Genomic DNA, 26,909 nt, shown 5'->3' on the forward strand with positions numbered 1-26,909 from the left:
TTTTAGTACCTGGCATATGCAAATCAAGTATGAATTGTTACCTCTGTAGTTATTACAGGTGACTGGTTTGAGACCTGGGAACTGATGATCCCATTTATATAAAGCTCAGGGCACTGAACACCACACAGAATTTGAAACACTGAACATCTTTTATAGGAGTATATGCAATTTTCCTAATCTTCAGCCAGTAAAGCGGCATGCTTAAGTATAGTGACCCAAATAAGTCCTGAAATAAAAACACAGAAAAAATAAATCAATAATTCCCTATCACCATCTCCTATTCTAATGCATTCACTCCACTGTTCTGTGTACTCCAGCCACAGGCAGGTCTACTTCGACTTCCCTATATGTTCCATATACTATTCTACCACAATACCTTTGCACATACGTTGTTTTCTGCCTGGAAGATGCTTCCCCTTTAATCTTTACTTATCCTTCCGATCTCATTGACAATCATTTCCTCAGTGAAATTTTTCTTTTTCTTTTTCTTTTTTTTTTTTTTTTTGAGCATGAGCATGGGAGGGGCAGAGAGAGGGGGAGACACAGAACATGAAGCAGGCTCCAGGCTCTGAGCTGTCAACACAGGGCCTGACGCGGGGCTCAAACTCACAAACTGCGAGATCATGACCTGAGCTGGAGTCAGATGCTTAACTCACTGAGCCACCCAGGAGCCCGTCAGTGAAGTTTTTCTTAATACCCTCTGTCTATGTTTACTTTCTTTGTTACAAATGTTACAGTACCACTGACATTTTATCAGCATTTATGTCAGTTGGTGATTATTTTTCGCAATATTACTCGAAGAACATTTTCCTCCCCCACTAGAAAGCAAACCCTATAAAATGAAGGAATGGGTCTTGCTTTCTTTACCTGGTCAGCACAGTGGAGACTCAGAAAAAAAACTGAATGAATGAATGATATCTGCGTTTTCCTCTCTTGAAATGCCTTGCTGTTTCCATGTAGCCCTCTCCTTCAATATCTAATAAATTACCTTACAAATAAATACTACTTTCAAACTATTTCCCCATTCTCTCTGCTGCTGCTTATTCTTTTATTCCTTACAATTCAAGGCCTTCAACCTTCTGAGCGCTCACCACACTGTTGGTTACTTGTTCAGTACCTGTCTTCCTTGATGGATACAAACTTCCTATTTGTGTAGTTCACTGAGGAATCCTCCTCATCTAACACAGTTGCTTACTACCTAGTTGGTATATCTTAATTATTTATGGAAAGAAGGAAAATAAAACCTATGAAAAAGAAATCTCCACACTAAGTATCGATAATTCAATTTTTCACAACGCACTGACTTGGATGATATGGTGGTGTTTTCCAAAGATACTTAACTTTTCAAATATGTAGAAAAATTAACAATTTTTGACAGTATAGCTAATTACTTAATAGAATATCTCAGGTTATGATTACTGATGTTGAATTACATGTAGGATAAATGGTTGGTTAGAGTAAAATGAAGTTTAATTTCCTAGACATCTTAGATATCCTAGAAATCTTATAACATCTACTAGATACAAAGAGCCATGTTTAATGTTGAGTAAAATATAGAAACATGGAGCCAGTTCTATTTTCTGGTTATATATGGACTATTTAGAGAGCCAGACAAAACTATACACTGAATTCTAGTACCTCATAATAAATACTGGAGCACTCACATGTTAATGTACAGTCTATGCACGAACAGATAAAGGAATGTTCATAAACAAACATGGTACGTTTCCTAGACATATTTAATCCTCATTACTCCAAGATACCATCATTATGCTCATTCTATAGATGAGGATATTAAGATTCAGAGTAGTGTAGAAACTTTCTCAAGGTCATACAGTGTTTTTGTGGTAGATACCAGAGAATAGCAGATACAAAGCCAAGTTGAGTATTGAAAGATCTAAGCGAAATTAGGAGAAATGATTTATTATAAAGTACTCTGGTGGAGATAGGAAAATTAACATTTTAAAATCAAACCTTGGGTCAAGAGTATTCTTTGTCCTGAGAAAACTCAGTAAGGGACACTTAGTTTTGCAAATGTACAATTATCTCCCTATCGTTCCTGGAAGAGTTAGGAAAGGAGATGTGCCACCCAATTTTTGTTAAATGTTCTGGTTGCTAATTGAATAGTTCTCCTAGAGCTTCACTGCCTTAAAGACAAATATTTCTCCTCTATGGATTTAGATTGTGCTTGGGTGGTAAAATAGAGACAGCTCTTAAGAAATCACAAGCATTCTTGTTTGAGTGGTTGTTTGAGGAAAATTAGAACTGAGACCCTGGGAAGAGGAATAAGAACAAATGAATTCCATCTCAAGTGTGAGGAAACCAGTGGATTAGAATGTCAAGGCTCAAAATGTGATGTTATTTAAGATTAGACAACACACAATTTGATACTGAAAGCAGAATGAAGTCTGTAGATAATTGGCAATGTGCATCTTTTTTCTTTGGTCTTAGGAAACTCTTAATGGACACTCTCTCATTTCAAAACTTACAGATACCATATGGTTTCACTCTTATGTGGATCCTGAGAAACTCAACAGGAACCCATGGGGGAGGGGAAGGGAAAAAAAAAAAAAAAAGAGGTTAGAGTGGGAGAGAGCCAAAGCATAAGAGACTGTTGAGAACTGAGAGCAAACTGAGGGTTGATGGGGGGTGGGAGGGAGGAGAGGGTGGGTGATGGGTATTGAGGAGGGCACCTTTTGGGATGAGCACTGGGTGTTGTATGGAAACCAATTTGACAATAAATTTCATATATAAATAAAAAAAAAAAAACTTACTACAAAGCTACAGGAATCACCACAGTGTGGTACTGGCATAAGGAAAATACATCAATCAATAGAATAAAACTGAGGGCCCTGAAATAAATCCCTATATTTATGGTCAATTGATTTTTGATCATAGCGTTATGGTCAAAGTGCAAATCATTCAACGGGGGAAAGAACCACCTTTCAACAAATGATGTTGGAACAACTGTATATCCATATTACAAAAGAATTTGTCTCCAATTTGAAACTATATCACCAAACTCTCATAATCAAATCAGTATGGTATTGACATAAAAACAGATACATGGCTCAATGAAACACAATAGTGAGCCCAGAAATAAACTCACCAATACAGGTCAATTAGTTTACGACAAAGTAGGAAGAATATACAGTGAAGAAAGGACAGTTTTTTAGTAAGTGGTATTGGGAGGACTGGACACCAACATACAAAATAATGAAACTGGGCAACCATGTTACACCGTGCACAAAAATTAACTGAAAATGGATTAACGTAAAATGGAACATTATGACCTGACACCATAAAAATCCTACAAGAAAACATAGGGAATTAGTTCCTTCACATAGGTCTGGGTGAGGATTTTTGAATTTGATGACAAAAGAGAACAAAAGCAAAAATAAACAAGTTGGACCCCATCAAACCAAAAATCTGCTGCACAGCAAAGGAAGCCATCAACAACAACAAAAAGGCAACCTACTGAATGAGGCAACCAAATGAACAAAAAGGCAACCTACTGCATCTGCAACCTACAGATATTTGCAAATCATACATCTGATAAGGGGTAAATATCTAAAATATCTAAAGAACAACTCCAAGCAAAAAGACAATCTGATTTTTTAAAAAATGGGCAATTCTGTACAGACATTTTTTTCCAAAGAAGACATATATATGGCCAACAGGTACGTGAAAAGATGCTCAATATCGTTTATCATCAAGGAAACACAAATCAAAAAGCACAATGAGATAATACCTCATACTTGTCGGGATGGCTATTATCAAAAAGAAAAGATATAAAAAGTCTTGGCAAAGATGTGGACAGGAGGGGAAATAAACTGGTAGAAATGTAAATTGGTACAGCCACTTTGGAAAACAATATGGAGATTCCTTAAAAAATTAAAAACAGAACTACCATATGATTGAAAATTTTCACTTCTGTGCATTTATCTGAAGGAAATGAAAACACTAACTTAAAAAGACATATGCACTCTGTGTTCATTGCAGTATTATTTATAACAGCCCAGATATGGAACTATCCTTCGGGTCTATTGACAGATGCGTGGACCAAGAAAATGTGGTATATACACAATGGAATATTATTTAACCATAAAAAAGAATGAAATCTTGCCATCTGTAACAACATGGATGGACCTTGAGGGCATTCTGCTAGAATAAGTCAGACAGAGAAAGGCAAATATAATATGATTTCAGTTATATGTGGGATCTAAAAAAAAGGAACAAAACAAAGAACAAAATAAACACGTTCAAAGATACACAGAAGTGATTGGTGGTTGCCAGAGGCAGGGCCAAGGGAGGGTTGGGAGGAGGGGGTGGGCAAATTGAGTGTAAGGAATCAAAGGCAACAAATTTCCAGTTATAAAATTTAAAAGTTATGGGGATGTAATGGACAACATGGCAACTATAGTTAATGATACTGTATAGCTTACATGAAAGTGGCTAAGTGTATCTTAAAAGTTCTCATCATAAGAAAAACATTTTCTACAACTATGGATGGTGATGGATGTTAACTAGACTTATTGTAGTGATCACTTTTCAATATATACATATATTCAATCATTATGCATACACATGAAATACAATGTTGTATGTCAATTATACCTCAATTTAAAAAAAAATGAAGGGAAAAGAAAAAGAATCATTTATAAAAGATAAAAAAGAATGAAGTTGGACCCCCTACATCAACAAATGCAATGGCATACCATTTGACCATAAAGAAAAATAAAATATTGATACATGCTGCAATATAGATCAACCTTGATAATGCTATGCTAAGTGAAAGTAACAGGTCATAAAAGGCCACATATTGTATGATGCCATTTATATAAAATGTCCAGGATGGGAAAATTCATAGGGACAGAAAATAGGATGGGAAGAAAGGAGAGTGACTATAAATGAGTACAGGGTTCCTTTTTTAAGGTGATAAAAATGTTCTGAAATTTGATAGTCATGGTACCAAAAGAAAACACGGTATGAAAAGTAACTAACAATGATTCTTTAATGGATTTTTTATTAGAAACTATAGTTAATATACAACTTTATGGAGGGCACCTCCCAGGTTTAGAAATGTAAAAATATACTTCCCAATTCATGGAATAGAATATTTATGAAAAGATATTACCTCATATACCTTAAACCCAAGGCATTTGTATTTCTCTTATACTCTTTCATTGATCCATATATTCCTTCAGTGTCTCTCACTCCACAAATACTTATTCACACCTATCCATATATACCTGCCCTCATTTTTTTGGTGATAACATTTGAAAAAAGTAGAACAAAGTAATCACTGAGGTCAAAAATAAGGAAATCCATTTGTCGACTCCCTCATGCTGCCTGTGACTGCTTTGTAAAATAAATGTGGGCTACTTAAAGGAGGGCCTTTAAGGTATAATTAATCTGTATTTTATGAAGCCCAGTTAACAGACTATTCATAGCAAAAACTGCACTGAGTTTGGTGGAGGGGATGGTGGACAGTAAATGCATGAAAAAATGAACAAATCTGAAATGCTAATGGTAAATAACAATGCAAGTGTTTGGCAGCAAATTAATACTCTGGTCATAACTGGAGTATACATAGCCTAAATACATATATCAGGGATAAATTACTGAGCTGCAGAATCATCCAGTCAGGGTTTAGTGGTTAGCACAGAATTTAATCTATGGTATAATATCTAATAGCATAATTTAGTTCTTTGAAAACACACACACACACACACACACACACACACACACACTTTTATGATGCCCCTGAATTTGAGATTTAACCTCTGAACATTAAAGCATGCTTTGTTCTGTAAAGGGATCACGTATTATAGCTGTGAAGTAAAAAACAAGCCGGTGTGGTGCATAAAATACATGTCAGAGAGGAGGTAAACGGCTTGTTCAGATTAGAGCCTACTCAGTGAAAGGTGCTGACTAGGAAGACAATGGAATCGGGCCCTCGCTAGCACAGGGGATTTTTGCAGAAAGAAATGTCGTAACACGAAAGGTAACAATGCATGAGAGACCACAGTGGTACTGTTACAGCCACAGGTAGGTCAGACACTCTAAATGTGATAATTGCTAGTTTCTAGGGCTTTAGAGTGCCAGACAAAGGGGTCAAATTCAGGCAAAAGGACCTAGAAAAAAAGAAGTCCAGAGAGAGGGGTATGGGGCCAACAGACTACCCTGAATCACTTCAAATCGCTGCCTTATGAAGAAAGGACCAATCCCGCCTGTTTTAGAGAAGGACTATGAGGGTTATTGCAAGAGATTTAAGTGCTAAAGAAAAGGTAACTTTTTGAATTATGTAGCTGTCTTTTTCATTATTCCATCAAATCATACTATGTAATGTTCAAAATGCCATTATGCTCACCAGAGGCAAACGCATGGCGTGACACAAAACTTGCACAGATAATCCCACATTTATGCAATGCCATCCCTCGCAATACTTTGTTCCCTGATACAGCTAAGTTACAAAAACACCTCATTTCAGTCTGATTTCCTAAATGGTTTCATTTTTCCTTGATGACAGTAGTCAGGAGAGAATAGGGAAGGAACCGCACATGTGCCAGTCTACTAGTTTCCTAGGGTCACTGTAAACAAGTCACCACAAAGTTGGTGGCTTAACGCTGCACAAATGTATGCTCTCACATTCTGAAGGCTGGAGGTCTAAAATCAAGGTACCAGCAAGGCTGCACTCACTGCGAAGGCTCCAGGGGAGAATCTGTCTCTGTTGCTTCTAGCTCTTGATGGCTGTTGGCAATCCTTGGCATTGCCTGGCTACATCCCTATAATCTCTGCTTCCACAGTCACATCGCCTTCTCCCCTTTGTATCTTCTCCTCCTTTGTCTCTTATATTGCCACTGGATTGAGAGTACGACTGCTTAATTCTGGATGATCTTACCTTGAGATCCTGAATTGAATTATACCAGAAAAGAACTTTTCCCCAAATAAGGTCACATTTCCAGGTTCTAGGTGGACACACCTTTTGGGAAGTTACCACTCAATCCACTAGAGGTGGTCTATCAGGTTGGGAATTTTAAACCATAACTGAATACGTATCTGTTCTATAACATCATATAACCTCTCAAATATAAAATCTTGAGAAAGAATGGACAGTGACATTTGAGTGACTTCTTATAGTTGGCATTTTCTCCCAGTCAGAAACTGTTTCCTCTTTTCAACTGTATGGCAATACCTAACTGATCGTGCACCAAAACTTCAGTCAAATGTAAAGCACAGTTAAGGCTGTGCAAGAAGGTAAGGTTTGTACCTCATTATCTAAAACTTAAACTTGAAAAACAATCAAAATTATTTTATTATTTGTTGACTAAATTACAACAAGGAAACAAAAAGGGACATTTCATTAACTTTTTATTTTTTTACTAAAGTACAAAGTGTAAATTGTTAACTTTATTAACTTAAGTATTGTCTGAGTAAGCTTCTTTGGATCCCCATCTGGTCTTGGTTGCTAATTTTTAGGTGAACTATATTCTTAGGATGCTCTTGATTTTTAAAAAAATCTGTATACGTCACAGGGAGCCTGGGTGGTTTAGTAGGTTAAGCATCTGACTTCGCTTCAGGTCATGATCTCAGTGTTTGTGAGTCTGAGCCCCACAGAGAGCTCTGTGCTGACAGCTCAGAGCCTGGAGCCTGCTTCAGATTCTGTCTCCTTCTCGCTCTGCACCCCGCCCCCACCACCACATGCACTCTGTTTCTCTCTCTCTCTCTCAAAAAATAAACATTAAAAATTTAAAAATCTATATACTTCATTCATTTAGTTCCCAGCCCCCTTTATCAGTCATATAGACCCCAAATTGGACTGTGGATAAGTGGAAGGAGAAATACCTAACAAAGTAATGGCCATAATTAACTAGTACCTGTAGATTAATAGGTTTTGTAGAAGGGAAAGAAAAAAACACACATGACAATTATTTTGTATACCTGTGAATTTCAATGATTAATTGTACCACAACTCACAACTGCCCACATCACTAAGAACCAATACAGAATGGCCGTATCTGACTAGTTCTTAAGGTTTACACTATAAAATCTTCTAGAGACACCAATTCTCACCAGTAATGTCGTTGTTTATTATACTAAATGGCAGATCTACTAAAAGAATTATTTCAGAAACTCAGCAAGTTTTGGTTTAAATCCTTCTAACTATTCAAATGAGGAAAACTTACTACTTTATTAAGAATCAAAGGCCTTGCATTGATAAATGTTTTCAGTTTTACTGTCCAAATATTTCTCAGCTGATTAAGTTTTAATTGATCTAAATATTCACAAATTATTTATCCAAACAGTCATCCATCAACATTTTATTGCTTAGAAACAAAAGTTTGCCTATTTAAGCAGTCTTCCTAATTAAAAATAAGTCAAGCCAGTCATGGGTTTGGCCATCTATCAAACCCCCAGCCATTGTTCTGATTGACTGCACATTTCATTCTTTGGCTATGAAAGATAAACTAATTATTGAATATTAAAAGCAATGAATATTTGAAATTTACTGTGAATAGAAGCAATAATCAAGGGATAAAAAACCAGGTTGCCAAAAGCCCCAGTTTGAACACAGTACAACATTCTAAATTTAATACATTTTTTCTAATTTTTATTACCATCAGCACTGCAGTTATCAGAGGGTGCCCAAGTTAAGGAGAAATCAGACAAGGCGTACTGTAGCAGCAATAAGAAAGATCTATTCCAATGAGACCATCTAATCAGCTGCTGTTCATCAATGAAATATTTTCACCATAAAAAATGCTGGCTGCCACATAATTGCTAAAGCTAAATGAAATTAACCTTGGAATGGATTGGTTTATTGAGTTACTTTACCCTTAAAGATACATTGCTTGAGGTCATCGAGAGGCCAGGACGGAGTGGCTTTTGCACCTAAGGGATCCCTTCACTTATTATCTCTATCCTTCTTTTATCATCTTTTCTGTCTTCTATCTTCTTCCCCTTACTACAAGCTCAGGAGGTAGATACGCAGGGTATGAATAATGTACCAATCTAGCTTCTTTTCCCACCTCGGACAAGGTACCAACAGAGATCAGCATAGGTAACACTCAAGGAGTTTCCTTCAAAGAACACTACCTTGCCCATGGCCAAGACAGTGCTAGTTTCCCTACAGAAGACCGGTGACTGGATATTGTTACATAATTTAATTTTACCAAGAGCAATTTGGAGATACTTATGTATAAATTATAGTCATCCACAACCTGAGATGATGAAATAAAGTTAAGTCTTTTGTTTTGAAGATCTGTAGTGTTAAAAAACAGCTAAATTTCCACAATGAAGGCCCCAAACACTATTTATGAAGCAATCAAGTCTGATGGGCTAAAATCTAGAGTTATTGTATTATTCTCTTGGAAGCTGTTCATAATAATCTATATTTATTAAAGTGCATCCTTTTCACATGTAGGGGAGGAATGATATGGGAATAAGAAAGCTTATAATAATATGTCGTTGACAGCTTGGGGATATACAGTTTACCAACACAGGGTTATTTACCATAAAATATCAATATTAAGAATGTTTTATAACCTACTTATAATAAATTGGAAATTTGCATATTAACTTTTAGAGCAGAAATACTGTTATTAATTATTCTCATTATGGAACCTGAAACCAATTATATTAAAATTAGAGTCACAAATATATGCATAATTGCAGTATACAGCATTATGCTTTTAGTTGTTAACAGTAAATCAACATTATGATGACATCAAGGAAGCATATAACTAAAAAATTAAAAATAACAAAAAATTAATGATGGATGTATTATATTAAAGGTTGTAAAACACATCAAAAAATCCAAGTTTGTGTTTCCGAAGGAAATATGTTACCAATCACGGTTTGAATATACAGTTTGAAGATAAATTCTACTAGGAAAGTGTAGTTTTAGGTGTCATGGGGGAACCAGGTATGTCAAATCCCATGTAATGGATGGTCAGGTGTCTATGGGTTCTCTTCCTCCCACTTCGTGTTCGGTGAAAGGTATCTCATTTCACTAATTCTCAGATTCATCACCTATGGAATAAAAATAACCAGCCACAGCTTCTAGTTCAGTGCACCCTTGCTCACCTTTGCTTGAGACTCACTTTGGTCTATAAGAAAACATCCCTTCATCTTTATCTAACAGGTCATTGTTCCAAGTCTCATTTTTATACTTGACATACATTTATCTATAGGGAAATCTTGGGTTATACTGAGAACTAAATGGGACAATATTCCAATGTTCTTAGCATAATATCAGATACAGATTAGTAAAATTAGAATAAACATTAAAATAATAGCTAACATTTATTAAACCCTTCATGGGTGCCAGACAATGACGTAGGAATTTTAACAGTATTAATTTATTTGATCCTTACAACAAAGGAGGTAAAGTTATTAACCTCATTTTATGGAGAAAGAAACAGATGCAGAGAGAAGTACCTTGTCCAAGGTCACAGGGTTATAGCAGGGGCTAAATTTCAAACCAGGGAATTTAACTCTGGGGCTTGTGCTCTTATCCATTACACTTAAGCTCTTAATAAATATTAGTTATAAACTGGTAGTTACGAGAAGAGAGGTAGGTGGGAGGATGGGTAAAATAGGAATTAAAAGTTAAAAAAATATATATATCTTTTCCATTATATATTACTTTGGGAATATAAAAAAAAACCCACACACCTTTAAAATGTAAACAAAGTGTCTAATCATATTCTCTAAAACTTGATAAAAAATGCAGAAAAATAAATAAATACATGTTGGTTATTGTTCTTATTTTAAAGAGACAGAAAAGGGAGAAAAAGAGTATAGAGAAGAGAAAATTAGAGAAGCAATTATACTTAGTTTCTCATGCTAGGAAATATTCTGGGATTTTGCATGTGCTGTATAATCTAATCTTCATAACAACCCTAAAAGGTAAGTATGGTTATCTGCACAATGTTGACGAGAAGTCTGAGTTTTAGAAACCTTATAGGACAACTAAAGTGAACTAGAACAATACACAACGTTCCATTCCATCTAAACTTAAGCAATATAGTTATCTCAGCTTCTCAAATCCACACAGCCAACTAAAAAAAAATACTTATTTGGGGGCACCCAAATTGGGTGGCTCAGTCTTGTTAAGCATTTGACTCTTGATTTTGGCTCAGATCATAATCTCAATGTTCCTGAGATAGAGACAGGGTTGGACTATATGCTGTCAGTGGGGAGCCTACTTGGGGTTCTTTCTCTCCTCACTCTCTGCTCCTCCCCCAGCCCTCACTTTCTCTTTCTCTCTCTCAAAATAAATAAATAAACAATAAAAAAATAGATAGGGGCACCTGGGTGGCCCAGTCGGTTAGGCACCCAACTTTGGCTCAGGTCATGATCTCACATGCCTGGGTTCAAGCCCCGTGTAGGACTCTGTGGACAGTGAGAGCTTGGAGCCTGCTTCAAATTCTGTGTCTCACTCTCTCTGTGCCCCTCCCCTGCTTGCATTCTCTCTCTCTCTCAAAAATAAACACTAATACTTATTTGACTATTTTCTAAGTGTGTAAGTGTGTATTGCATTTTACTTTAAAAAATGCCTGGGGGCGCCTGGATGGCTCAGTTGGTTAAGCATCTGACTTCCACTCAGGTCATGATCTTGCAGTCTGTGAGTGCAAGCCCCGCATTTGGCTCTGTGCTGACAGCTCAGAGCCTGGAGCCTGCTTCGGATTCTGTGTCTCTCTCTCTCTCTCTCTAACCCTCCCCCGTTCATGCTCTGTCTCTCTCTGTCTCAAAAATAAATAAACGTTAAAAAAAATTTTTTTTTTAAATGTCAGTACGTCTGAGAAAAATACTGCCCTGCTGAATAACCGTGCACAATGATTCTCAAGCAAATTTAGATTGGGATACTAGGCTGGGGAAATGAGCACCTAGGCTGATGGAGCCATAGCACTTCATTCCACACAGACAAAATGTGTGGAAATATTCCTACCATTAAGCTGAGGAAATAATGCAACAAAGTTCCCTCCACCACTGGCATTATTTTCTGATTCAATTGCCTATGTGAGAATTAAAAATGATTCAACTTGCTTTTCTCCTTGGGTGGAAGGGAAGTTAAAGCAAGGCTAGTCCTAAAACATTTTATTGAGACCATCCATAGTCTGAGGCCAAGTTTTCAGGAGTTGGATGGCATGTTTGATGCATTATCTACATGAACGTATTTTTTTCCCTCTTAAACAAAGACCTCCTGCCCCAACATGTATTCTTATCTGGAATAAGATGTCAACTGTCTTCTACATAACCTCAAGGTTGGAATGTTGCACCCACTTACAAAGCACTTCCAAAGGGTCATCAGAAAGTCTTTGAACTCAGTGGTTCAACTCATGACCCAAAAATAGCCTGATGATCTTAACATCCACCCTTATTATCTATCCACTTATTACTATTGCAAGTTCACTAAGGGCCAGGCACTGGGTAGACCCTGGTAAATTAATCAATAAGGTTTGGTAGCCCTAGATATAACAGAAGGAGTAAACAGTAGAAGGGGTATTGGTAGTCTTGTGACAGGAAGAGAAATGATTGCTAATGGCTTAATACTGCAGGGGGCCTGAGAGACAAAACGTGCTCCATATTGCAATACAATATGTATGCTCATGAAAATGTCCACATCTCATCAACAGTGACTTAAATTATTCTATGCCTTTTTAAAAAGTGCCTTTTTAATAAGGAAGGAGTTTTATCCTGAAGATACTGAATGAAAAAAAATGGTGTGGAGGGGTAAGTTCTCGGAGGCATCATCTCCATTAATGAGATATTTTGGTTATGTAAATTAATTCATTTTTTAAAAATTGCTAAATACAAGAGATTACAAAATTCTGTCTACAAAGCAGTGTGAAAATATTTAAAAATAATGTATACACAATGTCTACCTTGTAAGATTGTCCTATAGATAAATTTATATAAAGTATTAAAATGACATTTGAAGGTATGACATGTTCGATAAAGATGAAGGGATGTTTTCTTATATATCAAAGTGAGTCTTAAAAAATTTTTTTTTAATGTTTACTAATTTTTGAGAAAGAGAGAGAGCATGAGCTGGGGAAGGGCAGAGAGAGAGGGTGACACAGAATCCAAAGCAGGCTCCAGGCTCTCAAACCCATGGATAGCATGATCATGACGTGATCAGAAGTCAAATGCTCAACCGACTGAGCTACCCAGACACCCCAATTAAAAGGAGTCTTAAGCAGAGGCAAGCAAGGGTAAACTGAACTAGAAACAGAGGCTGGTTTTCCTTGGTAGCCACTGATTAACTGTGTAAATAACAATGAGTAATTAAATTACTGCAATCTTAAATTTCATTTTTTAAGTGTTTATTTATTTATTTATTTATTTATTTATTTATTTATTCAGAGAGAGAGTGTGCAAGACAGCATGACTGGGGGAGGGGAAGAGAGAGAGGGGGAGAGAATCCCAAGAAGGCTCCATGCTGACAGCACAGAGTCCAATGCAGGGCTTGATCTCATGGACCATGAGATCATGACTTGAACCAAAATCAAGAGTTGGACGCTTAACCAACTGAGCCACCAAGGCACCCCACCAATCTTCAATTTAATTTTTAAAATGATATAGGCCAAGAATCTTTTAAGGTCTATTTCAGCCATAAAATTATAGGATTAAAAATGAAGAAATATTTTCACTTGCATACTATAGTACAGTAAGCATGATCAAAAGACTTTTATTTCCCTCACTGATTATGAAAATTTTTGGGGTGAAAGAAGTTACTCAGTAACATTCAGAAGATGTAATTGTCATGCTTCACCTTACATCATTCAAGAAAAGTATTTTACTCTAAACAATTTAAAAAATGGTTTTTGAATAAAGGCAACATCTTAAAAAAAAAGATAGAAAAAAAAGTCTAAAAACTATGAAGATCAAGAAGCTGGATTCCAGAAAATTATTAGAATATAAAGAGTTTTGATTTACAAAAATGCATCACCCCCCAATTTTATGCATATATTTTCTTTGTTGTGTCACTAACGAAGCAATTAATAAAAGAATTCCTTTATTCATACATATAAAGTGTCCTACACTTTGCAAATAGAAGGATGGAAAGACAGACTCAGTTCTCTTAGAATGTAGATTCTATCGTAACAATTAAATGAGAAAAAATATACAAAATCATTCTATTTTGTATTAAGTCCTTACTAATGAAACAGAGGCTGCTGTTATGTAGAAGTGGCGGGCTGGAAGGAGGAAAGCGGCAGAGAAGAATAGAAATGATGTGCATTACTTCTTAGATTAGACAGGATGATGTGAAATCTTTCTCTTAGGAGGTCATACCTAAATTGAGAATTAAGGGTCATGAGACGTGAGCATGTGAAGGATCATAAGAAAAGCATATCAGACAGGGGCAATGAAAGTATCAAGGCTTTGGAGTGCCTGGGTTGCTCAGTCGGTTAAGTGGACGGACTCTTGGTTTTGGCTCAGGTCATGATCCTGAGGCTGTGGGATTGAGCCCTGTGTCAGGCTCTGCTGTAAGCCTGGAGACTGCTTGGGATGTCTCTCCCTGTCTGCCCCTCTCTCCCTCTCTCTCTCTGTTTCTCTCTCAAATAAATAAAAAGTGGGGGAAAAAAATAAATTATCAAGGCTCGGGTGCAAAAGATAGTTTCTCATTTTCAAGAAATTAAAATGAGACCATGGTAATGAATTTGAGATTTATTCTAAGTGCAGTAGAAGGCATAAAACAGCAAAGTGGAATGATCTCATTTGCATGTTTAAAAGATTACTTTGCCTGTTTTATGATAAACGGTTAAAGAAGATCTAGAGAAGATGCACAGAGTCCAGGTAGGAGGGGGGTGCTGAAGAAATAATACATCTTGATTTCACCAAGGCATGTGGCAAAGATTCTCACCGCTTTAAGAACACATAGGAAAAACTGGGGTTCAATTATAGTATGTTTGGGAAAATGTGTAGCTAATTGAACAAGAGTATGCAAAGAATATTGATTTAAAAGTTCAATCTCATCTTAGTGGAAATTCTGTATTGGCATGCTGCCCTGTCCTGGTCAACATGTTATATCAATTATTTGAACGTACACATGCTTATCAAATTTTCTGCTGACATTAAAGTAGGAGGACAATCAATATGTCAGATTAAAAAAAAAGATTTAAAACAATTTCAACTGTAAGGGAACAAAGGGTCACCACTCAGAAGGTGAATTTAATAGGGGTAAATATAATATTCTGAGTTTAGGTTAATAAAATAACATGGTTGGGTAGCTAGAGATTAATAGGCATTTATAAAAAATCAATTCTCAGATTTTACATGACTGTATGTTCATGTAAGGTTAAGAAATGAGACTGGGGCTTTAAGAAAAGATGAATATCAATGTCAGCTGCATTCATTGAAAAAGAAGTTCACATTGTGGGATACTACTGCTCCCATTGTCCTCTGCAAAGGTCAAGGCCCATGCGTAGAATTAGATACATTTCTATATGGTCATAAATTGATAGATAAATTAACAAAAATTGATGTGATATGAAGAAGATGGTTGTAGATTAAGTGCCTGGAGAAGACAACAATTAGGAAAGAAGGGACATGATTGTATTTTCACATATTTGAAGCCTAACCAGGATCACACAGTAAGCATGGGGAGTGAGAGTGATGGAAATTTAGACATTTAGTTAAAATTTTATGAAAAAGATGCTGCGTTTGTTTTTATACTTCTGAATAACTAGAGCAGTCTACCATGGATCAGGATGCTTTGTGATGAATAGGTGAGCTCTCTAGTTTTAGAATTTTTAAGGCTCAGTCACAGATTTTGATGGTGGCAGGATACCTACATTATATATTAAGTGGGATAAGTAAGGTGGACTCCAAACCCTGGTCCTCAGGCCAACTCAGCCACCCACAAAATGAGTGATAGAGCTTTCTCCTAGGCTAAATCAATCTAATTAAATGACCACTCTCAAATATGATATTCTGTTTTTTAGATCATTTGGTAATAGAAATGCCTGTACTTTTACAAAAGGATAGCCTTAAGAGTTGATGATTTGTTTTTTAAATGCCATAAATTAGAAAATCAAGAGTTGGCAGTTCTATGTCAACCTCTAATTTTTGTTGTTACTATTGCTATCTTAAAAATTTTCTTTTTTTTTTTAAATTTTTTTTTCAACGTTTATTTATTTTTGCGACAGAGAGAGACAGAGCATGAATGGGGGAGGGGCAGAGAGAGAGGGAGACACAGAATCGGAAACAGGCTCCACGCTCTGAGCCATCAGCCCAGAGCCTGACGCGGGGCTCGAACTCACGGACCACGAGATCGTGACCTGGCTGAAGTCGGACGCTTAACCGACTGCGCCACCCAGGCGCCCCTAAAAATTTTCTTATATTATGGAATCCAAAAATCAAAGAAGTACAAGTTTAATTGAGTGTAGAGATCTCCCTACTCTTAGAATCAATGAGTCTGTGTTTATTTTTTTTAAATAAATCCAACAGAATTCACTTGCTATTCCTAAAAAATAAGTATAGACTTGCGTTAGACCAGGAGAAATAAACATTTTGGTTCTGTAGCATTCAATCACACATAGAATCCTTCTATTATTCTGTACACCTAAGGATATTTGGAAGATATCAGGAGATATTCACCAACAAAATAATCTTGGAATCCTATATATACCTAATACTCAGAAAATTCATTTCTCAACTAGCAAAAATGCCACGTGACGGCAATAATAGATTAAGCACTGAATATTAGATATATTTGATGTTGAGTTCCCAGAGAGGATTTTGTTAATGAGAATATTCTACAGTGTTACTGCCAACAGACTTCGTAATTATGAAACCTTTGACATTAATGCACTGCTGTATGAGTTGGGATTTTATACTGGAAATATATAATCATATGCAAATACATAAACCCTTAAAAATGTAACTGCACATCAATCCTCAAAGGCATCTATACTCAAATGTGTACTCACTGCTCTTCCCTGTGGATTTTATTTTCAACTTACTATTTCTAAATTCCACTTTCTTTCATATGCTCATGAACTTTTATTAGATGATGGTCTTACGAGATGGCAATTTGTTTTTTAAATGTTCTAAGCTGGAAATATAAAAGGTATAGTATAAAAGTTAACACTTTGCCTCTGCTTACTGTTGTTGTTATAGTTGTTTTAAAAATTTTCCTAATCTATAAACGAAGAAAAAAAAGGAGAATTATAGGATTAATAGACTAGCAAAATTTGTTGCAACTCTAAACTTTATGGTTAAACATTTCTCAAAATGACTATTACACACTCTATAATGTGTATGTATCTATGTGTGTTATTTTGTTGTGTATGTAAATTTATACGTATATAAATTTGTGTGTGTGTGAATTTATATATGTACAGAGAATCCTCTAACAAACTATCATATAATCAGTCTTAATCCTTATAAAAGCAGAATACAGCTTTCCACTTAGATTTACAATTTATCCTATAAACAAGGTATTTCCCATATATGAAGAAAAGGTAAAGATCATACAACAAATTAAAATCTATTTGGTTTTTAAAAGAAACTGTTTTAAAGGCTTAATGGTATAAAAATTCAGAGTAACATTTGCACACAATGTAATTGCTACTTACAAGCAAACTGAAGCTTTGCTTCTCTGCTAACAATTGTTCCAAATGAGTTTGTTGCTATGCACTGGTACGTTCCAGCATCTTGGGTTTTATTGGGGTTATTGATCAACAAGCTGCCTTCAACAACACTGTAGCGGAAATCCACACCAATGTCAACATCTGTTCCATTTAATTTCCACCTATAGCATAAAAATGCCAGTAGATAAAGCCTTGTAATATTAATCAATACTTCTGAATCATTTAAAACATATAAAAACTATATAAATAGCATGAAATACCATCGGTGACTTTTTTTTAACCATGGTAGAAAAAAAAAAGTTAGAAATGCTCTACCCAGCAATGGTGACAACTTAAGTGCTATGGAAAGAGCATGTCTTTTATAGTAAGCAATGATATTAAAATTTTAACACTTGCTTTTGTGGCTACTTGATTCTACACACACTTTATTTTAAAATCCCCATAGTATCTTGTACAACTTTCTTCAAAAAGGGCTCCTCGGAAAAAGTCCTTTTTTCTAGTTTGTAGTTATTCTTTAAATGGGTCTCTACAGATGACAGAATATACCACTTACAGGTAGATTGCTGAGTATTTGATGAAATTGCTGCAGAGATGCTTTGATTTGGTCCTTAATATGACTGAAATGGCTGACTGCAAAGCAGAGGAACTCTATTGATCTAGAGCTGTCTTAGGGGCCAAACTAGTCTTGATCATGGATCACTTTGAAGATCTTCTCAGTCAATGGCACTCAAATATCAATCAACCATTCCAGTAAACTGCAGATCAGGTCATTAGGTAACAGAGGCAAAGAAAGAGAGCTGTGTTGTTCTTCTGTTTATTTACTTCAATCATCTATTGTATCTGATGATATTGTTTGGCCCTATAAATAAATTTTCCTGGGACGTGCACATTTAAACAGCCAAGCTTTACTAACAAGATCTACTTCCTTTCCTTTTTTTTTGTTTTTTTTTTTGTTTTTTTTTTGTCCACAGCCAGTAACATTCCAAAGAGAGCTTATTTTAACCAAATTGCCTTCCTTTGAATACTTTGGAACTTTTGAGCTAATACAATTCACTGACTATGTATCTTATTTTTCTTTTCCCCTCCCTCCCAAATTCTGCAAAAATACCAGGTAATGAAAATATGCCATGGTTGAAGCTTCTAAAATATCAAGAGTCCCATAGAAGCATTCCCATGGGGAGACCAAAAAATAAGAAAACACTGCAGCACAAAGGAAATTGATAAAAAACCATAACAAGATTAAAGAATGAGAGACTTTCATTTTTATTTCCTTCAATCAGTAAATAACAAACAAAAAGCCATTTAAAATGTGTATGTATACCTACATACTCACTGTGTATCTTCTCACAATATTCTGGAGTACTATGGCTGGTGTGTTCAATGAATGTAAAAGGATTTATATGAAACCATACAATTCAGTTTGTTTCACAATTTTGGATATTTGGTGTCAAAAAAAGCAGAAGATGATCCTTTTCTCTGTGTCAAGAGCTCTTTCACACTTCAAGGTCAATTCTATTTTGTTCTATTTTTATTTTTTTTAAGTTCACTTATTTATTTTGGAGGGAGGGGGAGGGAGAGAGAGAGAGAGAGAGAGCGAGCGAGCAGGAGGGGCAAAAAGGGAGAGAGAGAGTCCTAAGCAGGCTCCGCACTGTCAGCATAGAGCCCGCGATGTGGGGCTCGAACCCATGAACCCTGAGATCAAGGGTAAGCAAGAATAAGATGCTTAACTGACTGAGCCACCCAGATACCCCAGGGTCAATTTTAAATCACCTTTTCCATTGAAGTTTTTTTCAATATTCATAGTCAAAATTAATTAAAGTTTTCCACAGTCTCCTATAGGATTCTCTCTGCTTCATCAGTTAGGAATTTGCCTTCACCAGAGATAATTTGCCTACATCACTTTTGTATTGTCCCCTGAGCAACCAAGACCTTGACACTCTCCTCAATAAATGCCTGTGGAACTTGACTAAATATTGTACTTCTTTATGATATATTTTAGCTTTCAGCATACACAATTTATGAGCATTGTAGCCCATCACAGCATGGTGGTGTACGTTTGTTCACATCCATGTCTTTGAATTGTAAAATTTAGAAACATGAGGGGCAGGAAAGGTAGGTCAGAATCACAAAATTGGACATAGCTCTTTATGTGTTTGTTTATAAGAAGATGGGTATTAGAAAAAGACATTGTTTTTAAGCTTGACAGTAATTTTTTCTGTGTTCTGACACAGACATGAAAGTAATAAGCAATAAAAAGAGAACAGCTGCGTTATATTTTAGCAGGTCTATCTGCACATGAATCTCTAGAAATGACTGCCTGCCCTAGACAGTTTTTTTTTTTTTTTTTTGAGTCAGCTGATCACGTCTTGGCTATAACTCTCACTTCAAATGATAGTTGAGCAATTTAATATGACAAATCTAAGAACTCAAAGAGGAAATTGCAATATAATGTGAGCTGCAAGCAGAATGTGGAATTTAGAAATGGACCATGTGAGCCTTTTTAGAAAAGTGGTTGTAGGAATAATGAGAACACCTCTGTAGGTTTGTCTACACTAGTCATCTCAACCTAAATGCTCTGCAGAAAGTCCTTTAATCTACTTTATTGCCTGCTTTTACATACAAATAGAAAAGGAAAAGGGATTATTTAGAAAATAAAGTGCTTGCTGGGAAATGCAGTGGAGACTAGATTACAAAGCACTCTACCCAGTTTTATTGCAATGCAGTCAATGTTCATTCCCACTGAATGTGGATTGCTTTGAATTCCTTATCCTATTCCATACTAGAACACTCTTGAAAAATCGCAGTTTATTTTCAATGTTTGAAGAATCTTTATGTACTGGTGATAAAGAAAATGCCCATATGGAGCAAAGGGAGATTTTCTCTAGGGTCGGGATAAATTAGTAAGTCACGTAAACTGATTTCTGAATCATTTCAGAACCATAACTTAACTCTCTCCAGAGTCCGGTTATGCCCACTGACATTCTGGAAGATACAATTTTCCCGACTTTTCTGGGAAGCTATCTATGGAATTTGTTGTAGTAAACCCCTCTTGCTTTGTTCACGGTTTCAACTTGGCATGGAAGAAGGGGCAAGACCTTTCTGACTTGGATTTTTTTGTCTACAAACTAAATCAAATACAAACCTCACAGCAAAAGTACTCCAACCAAGTACTTGAACGTCCCTTCTGTCTGGAAAGGGAAGCTGAGTGCAGTAAGTAATGTCACAAGTCCTTAAGAAACTTTAATACAAGGAAAGTTGGCACAAGTCAAAACTTCTTAAATTTTTCTGGGTCTGGGTCAATCCTTTCAAAATCGAGGGGCAGGAAACAATGAAAAGAGAAGGCTCAGTTGAGGGAATAATACAAAGAAGAGAGGTCAGTTGTGGTGTTTGAGGAAAAACCTAATGCTGAAGATCCCCACGGAGAATTCACCTTGAATTTCTCCTATTTGTTCTTCCCCCTCAAAGTCAGCCAGAGCACTGAAAAAGTTTAGCTAGACTGATGTTTGAAAATACCCGATCACTCCATTTTTTCTCTTGCTCTTTCCTTCAACAAGAGGGAGTTTTTAGCTCCCAGGTAGCAACTGGCTATTATGTTGCAGAGAAACTGCCAAAGGTATAAAGGAAAACCCAGTCCACTGCAACCAATTGCTGGTGCATTTGATTAAAAGTATCCTTCTCTGCTTTTTCTGGCAATCTTTAAAAACATAATAGGTTTTTGTTCCACTGCTTGTTTTAAATAACAAAGCAGGCCCCTATATCTTGAAACACAATGTTACAAAAACAATGTTAATTAAAGGTCACAGTTTGGAGGAAAAACAAAGCAACAACTTGCCAAATTCTGCTGCAAAATTTGTTTTCATTTAAGGCTAACATCTGAACTTACACTTGGCTATGTACTAAAGCATGGGTCCATTTAACTCATCATTTATGTATGTAGAAACCTTTCCTTCTTGCATTTATTATTTACTATATAACACATCTTAAAATATCTGATTAAACCTTGAATTCAATATATTATAGGGAGAATAAGTACATATTCTGGTTTGCCCAAGGATAGTGCTCGTTTTATACCTGCTGTCCTAGAATAATTATTAACAGTGGTGTTCACTCTCAAAATTATCCTGGTTTTGAATGATAAATTACATGTCCATTAGAGAGGTCTTTTTTTGGTTTTAATTTCTGTAATGCACTTCCTATGGCAAAATATCCACACAGCAAAATAATATTTACCCTCTAGATACAGTTAAATGTCTCCTTTTCTGTGAAACTTTCACTAAAACCTTCCACCTTCCATCCTGAAGTAGACTTTCTTCCCTCCAGGATGCCCTGGAACTTGGACATCCTTTATAGCACTGACAACACAGTATTTGCAGCATAGCAGTCTTACTATGAGGCAGTCCTCCAAAAAGCATACTACTTGAACATGTAGTCTATTAATCTTTGAATATCTTAAACCTAGGATGGCATTTGGTAAATCACCGTTGCTTAATAGAGTGGTTGAAATACCTTTCCTGGACCACATATTTTTCAGACTCCTAGTCCATACCCTAATTCAAAGGAGAGCTGCTATGGTGGACTCCTGAGTAGAAGTTCTGCAATTACTCACCCTGGTTAATTGCTGAACCAGTTCCATGTACCTAAAATTCATAGTTTGAAAACCACTGGGTGGTTTGATGCATGATGATATATTTGATGAATGAATGAATGGGCACACAAATTAAATTCTAAAATAATTTCCACTATGCTAATACTGCCATCCTTTACCTTGTATAAGATGTCCTTTGCCCTATGCCACTTTGCAAGCTCAGCATCACAATTCAAATCCCACTTCTCTAGATCCTTAATGACTCTAATCTCTTCCTGTCCTAATATATGTTATATATTATTTTTGTTTTACACACTATTATATTTTGGTTATTAAAGTTATTGTCATTAAATGTGAATAGAGGCAATATCCTATTTATAAGATATATAGAGTTACTGTTTCTATATGGCCCGGCAAACACTTATTCACCCAACATTTACTTTTTTTTTTTTTTATATTTCTGTGTATTTCATTCTTTCTCTTTGAAGTCTCAGACTCCTACCTGCTTCTGCTTCAGAATGACGTATATACCACATTTTGCCTGTCTGGAATTTCATGTGTGTGTGGATTCCTCATACACATGTGACTCTATTTGATTATCTTCTGTTAATCTGCCTCGTGTAAATTTAAGTTTTAGTGCAGTTAGAAGAACCTTGGACAGAAGAAAATTTCATCTGCCCCAATTATAAAACACCATGAGGCAATAAAGATCTGTGTGTAAGAAAAGTAGTATTATTACTTTTAAAGTCTCCTGTTTCCATTTAGATTCTAGTCATTTCCCTCTGAATGGTTAATTATAACTTCTAATTTTGGCTTTCTCATTCCCTTGATTTTCTTTATGATTTTATTAAATATGTTGGTATCCTTAAACAAGTGCTCTAGCTGACCTGCTTTTGAACTTTATGAATATGGAATTATACTCTATTCTTCTGTGACTTGCTTTGTTTGTTCAAAATTAGGGGTGCCTGGGTGGCGCAGTCGGTTAAGCGTCCGACTTCAGCCAGGTCACGACCTCGCGGTCCGTGAGTTCGAGCCCCGCGTCGGGCTCTGGGCTGATGGCTCAGAGCCTGGAGCCTGTTTCCGATTCTGTGTCTCCCTCTCTCTCTGCCCCTCCCCCGTTCATGCTCTGTCTCTGTCCCAAAAATAAATAAACGTTGAAAAAAAAAATTCAAAATTACATTCCTGTGATCCATCACTCTGCAGCCATAATTTATCATTTTCACTACTGCTTGGGGATACCTTGTATGAACATACTAGGTTTAATCTATCTGTACGATGTTGAATTTAATCTTCTAAATTTCTGTTAATCTGGTAGACTTGGAAGAGTGTGTCATTTTAGTTTTAATTTGTCTATTTCTGCTCACCAATGGCACAGATAATCTTTCTACATATTTAATGGATATTTGATATTCTTTTTCTTAGAAGTACATAATCAAGTCTTTTGGTAATGTTTCTACTAGGCTACTCGGTTTTTTTAATTTTTTAATTTTTTTTTTTTTTTACTTTTTGAGTTGTGTGGATTTAAAATATATTTTTGGATATTACTTCTTTGCCAATGACATGTATTAAAAATATCTTCAAGCTTCAGTTGGAAGCTTGAAATTTTACTCATCTCAGTATTTTTGTTGAACAGAAGTTCTTAATGTTAATGAGGTTAAATATTTTCTTTTAAGATTTGTGCTTTTCCTGTCATATTTGAGAAATACTTCCTTGCCTCCAAAGTCACAGATATGAATGCCTATCTTCTTTTAAAAGTCCATGTCCCATGCAGGTCTTCCATTCTCCTGAAATTTGTGTATGCAGTTAGGTTGGGGTCAAATTTTATTTTTTTTTTAGCCATGTAGATACATCCATTGTGCAGTTTATCTTTTTAAAACTTATTTCTATTGTTGCTATGGATTTTAATTTTTCTTTTTTTTAACTCCACAAGACAGTGCTTTTTAAAATTATTTTTTATTGTTTAGTGTAACTGCAATTGATTTGATGTAGAAAGACGAATCTTCACCACTTGCTTTACCTATCTTTAGTTCTTGTATCTCTGGTACTCTGGTATCATTTTCATTTTGCTTTAATTCTATCTTTTAGAATTTTCTTTAGCGAGTGTGTCTGCTGGAGTCAAACTTTAGTTTCTGAATGCCTGAACACATATTTGCTTTGTTGTCTTTTTTAAGAAAGTATTTCTGCTACACAGAAATTTGACAGTTAATTTCTTTCAGCATATTGTCTTCCATCTTGGTTTTTTGTTGCTATTGAGAAGTCTGGTCTGCCATCTACTTGAAGGTTATCTATATTATCAACTTAACTATTTTTATGATCATCTTTGATTTGGGTGTTTGGCTGTTTCACTATAATAATTCTAGATGAGGCGTTATTTTCATTTGAACTCCTTGAAATTCATTTGTCTTCCTAAATCTATAGCTTGGGATATTTTTTTAAGATTTTATTTTTAAGTAATATCCACACCCAACATGGGGCTAGAACTCACAACCCCAACATCAACAGTCACATGCTCCACCGACTGAGCCAGCCAGGCTCACTCCAAGCCCTGAAAGCTTGGAATTTTTAATTAACTTTGGAAAATTCTTAACCTTCTCTTAAAATATTGCTTCTGCCTCATTCTCCCTTGCTTTTCTTTATGGAACTGTGATTAAACTATGTAAATATTTCCTATTAATCCCTTTTGCTCTTTCACTTACACTTTCTCTCCCCCACCTCCCTCGTTTCTTCTCTCTCTCTCTCTCTCTCTCTCTCTGCCTCTCTCCCTTTGCATCTTTTTACTCCTTTCTGCTGCCTTTGGATGATTTCTTCAGATAGATCATGCAATTTACTAATTCTCCTTTCAGCTGTGTCTCATCTTCTATTAAAACCACTTAGCATGGGCGCCTGGGTGGCGCAGTCGGTTAAAGCGTCCGACTTCAGCCAGGTCACGATCTCGCAGTCCGTGAGTTTGAGCCCCGCATCAGGCTCTGGGCTGATGGCTCGGAGCCTGGAGCCTGCTTCCGATTCTGTGTCTCCCTCTCTCTCTGCCCCTCCCCCGTTCATGCTCTGTCTCTCTCTGTCCCAAAAATAAATAAACATTGAAAAAAAAATTAAAAAAAAAAAACACTTAGCAGGGGTGCCTGGGTGACTAAGTCAGTTAAGCATCAGACTTCAGCTCAGGTCATGATCTCACACTCATGAGTTCGAGCCCCACACCGGGCTCTGCACTGACAGCTCAGAGCCTGGAGTCTGCTTCAGATTCTGTGTCTTCCTCTCTCTGCCCCTCCCCAACTTGTTCGCTCACTCTCTCTCTCTCAAAATAAATAAACAAAATAAAAAAATTTAAAAACAACAATAACAACAACAACAACAACAGAACACTTAGCAGCAGGGTTGCCTGAGTGGTTTAGTTGGTTGAGAGGCCAACCCTTGATTGCAGCTCAGGTCATGATCTCACTTTTCCTGGATTTGAGCCTGCCTGGAATTCTGTCTCCCTCTCTCTCTGTTCCTATCCTGCTCTCCTGTTCCGTCTCTCTCTCTCCCTCTCAAAATAAATAACTAAACCTTTAAAGGTCACTTAGCACCAAAATTTGAAATAGGCAGTTACTTTTGCTTTACAGTTCTTTGGGGAGGCAAGCTTATTTCAGTATATAGCCTTTGGGTTCCAGGCCTATTCTGGGAGGTTTTCTCATGTTCCACTCTCCTCTCAGTCAACTCTAGGCTTTGTCTTGTGATCCCCTGTGAAACTGCAAAATCCAAAGCTCCAGTTCACATAATTCATCAAGGTGAAAACTGCTTGTGGGGGTCAGTTTTCTTCTCTGGGTTCCAAACCTACTTATTTCTTTACTTCTGAGTATTTCTTACTTTCTTACCAGTTTGTTGAGACATGTTAAAAAAAAATATGTTAAGGAATATTTAGGCTTTTAGTGAGGGGGTCAAATAGGATATTCAATTCCTGGTATAGCCAGAAACAGAAGTTGGGCACTCAACTTTTCAAGAACACAATCAACTCTTTAGTATGTCAGGACAGCCTATGATGCTTGTCTAAAAGATCTTTATGTAATTAGAAGTACGGGTCAATTTTAATAATAGAAACGGTATGCATGGAAACATAAGATTTAAAACAACAAACCTGATATGTGGCTTTGGATTCCCTTTAACTTCACAATTGAGCTTCACCTTTTTCTCCTCAGAATTCAAAGGGAACATTACGTGACTTGGTTCCTGAATAAAAACAGGGCCGTGCAGTGTGTAGTCATCTGAAATGAGAGGAGAAAATGTCCAAAAATGAAAAGAACATCTTCCAAAGAGAAACAATAACAGGAACCAAGTACAAAATGAAAACTAGAAAGATAAATTAACAAAAAATAGTAATACACAACTGATTTACTTTCAGCCTTTAGATGAAGTTTCCCATTGCAGACTAATCCTTCGCGGAATATTGTGAAGCAGAGACACAGACTCTATTTCATTCTGATAACTTATTTTTACTAACAACTTCCAGAAAACTGCATGGCATTTCCTTTCCTCTCCTCTTAGTTACCGTTCCTTCTGTCTTTTGCTCACCCTTTTACTTTGTTCACATTTTGTTCCTAACATATCTCTTTTGTGCCTCTGTCATCCGGTCTAATGTCACAAAGTTAAAATTTCTCTGCTCTTTAATGGATAATAGAATTGGAAGTAAGCAATGATGATTTCATAAATACCTTAATAATGAGACACAGCTCTGTACTGCTAAT

General features: G+C 36.2%; 1 protein-coding gene across 5 annotated transcripts in view; it reads right to left on the minus strand.

The window, feature by feature from the left end:
• Positions 1–26,909, minus strand: part of CNTN4 (contactin 4) — a 911,050-nt gene that overhangs the window by 293,264 nt on the left and 590,877 nt on the right. For all 5 annotated transcript variants that reach the window (XM_040492136.1, XM_040492135.1, XM_040492132.1 and 2 more), the window contains 2 exons: positions 26,303–26,429; positions 17,592–17,767 (listed from right to left, as the gene is read on the minus strand). In XM_040492136.1, coding sequence (XP_040348070.1) covers positions 17,592–17,767; positions 26,303–26,429 — 303 coding nt within the window. The remainder of the gene's footprint in view (positions 1–17,591; positions 17,768–26,302; positions 26,430–26,909) is intronic.

This window comes from Herpailurus yagouaroundi, unplaced genomic scaffold (genome assembly GCF_014898765.1).
Source record: "Herpailurus yagouaroundi ecotype Mexico unplaced genomic scaffold, PumYag 183, whole genome shotgun sequence".
NCBI lineage: Eukaryota > Metazoa > Chordata > Mammalia > Carnivora > Felidae > Herpailurus > Herpailurus yagouaroundi.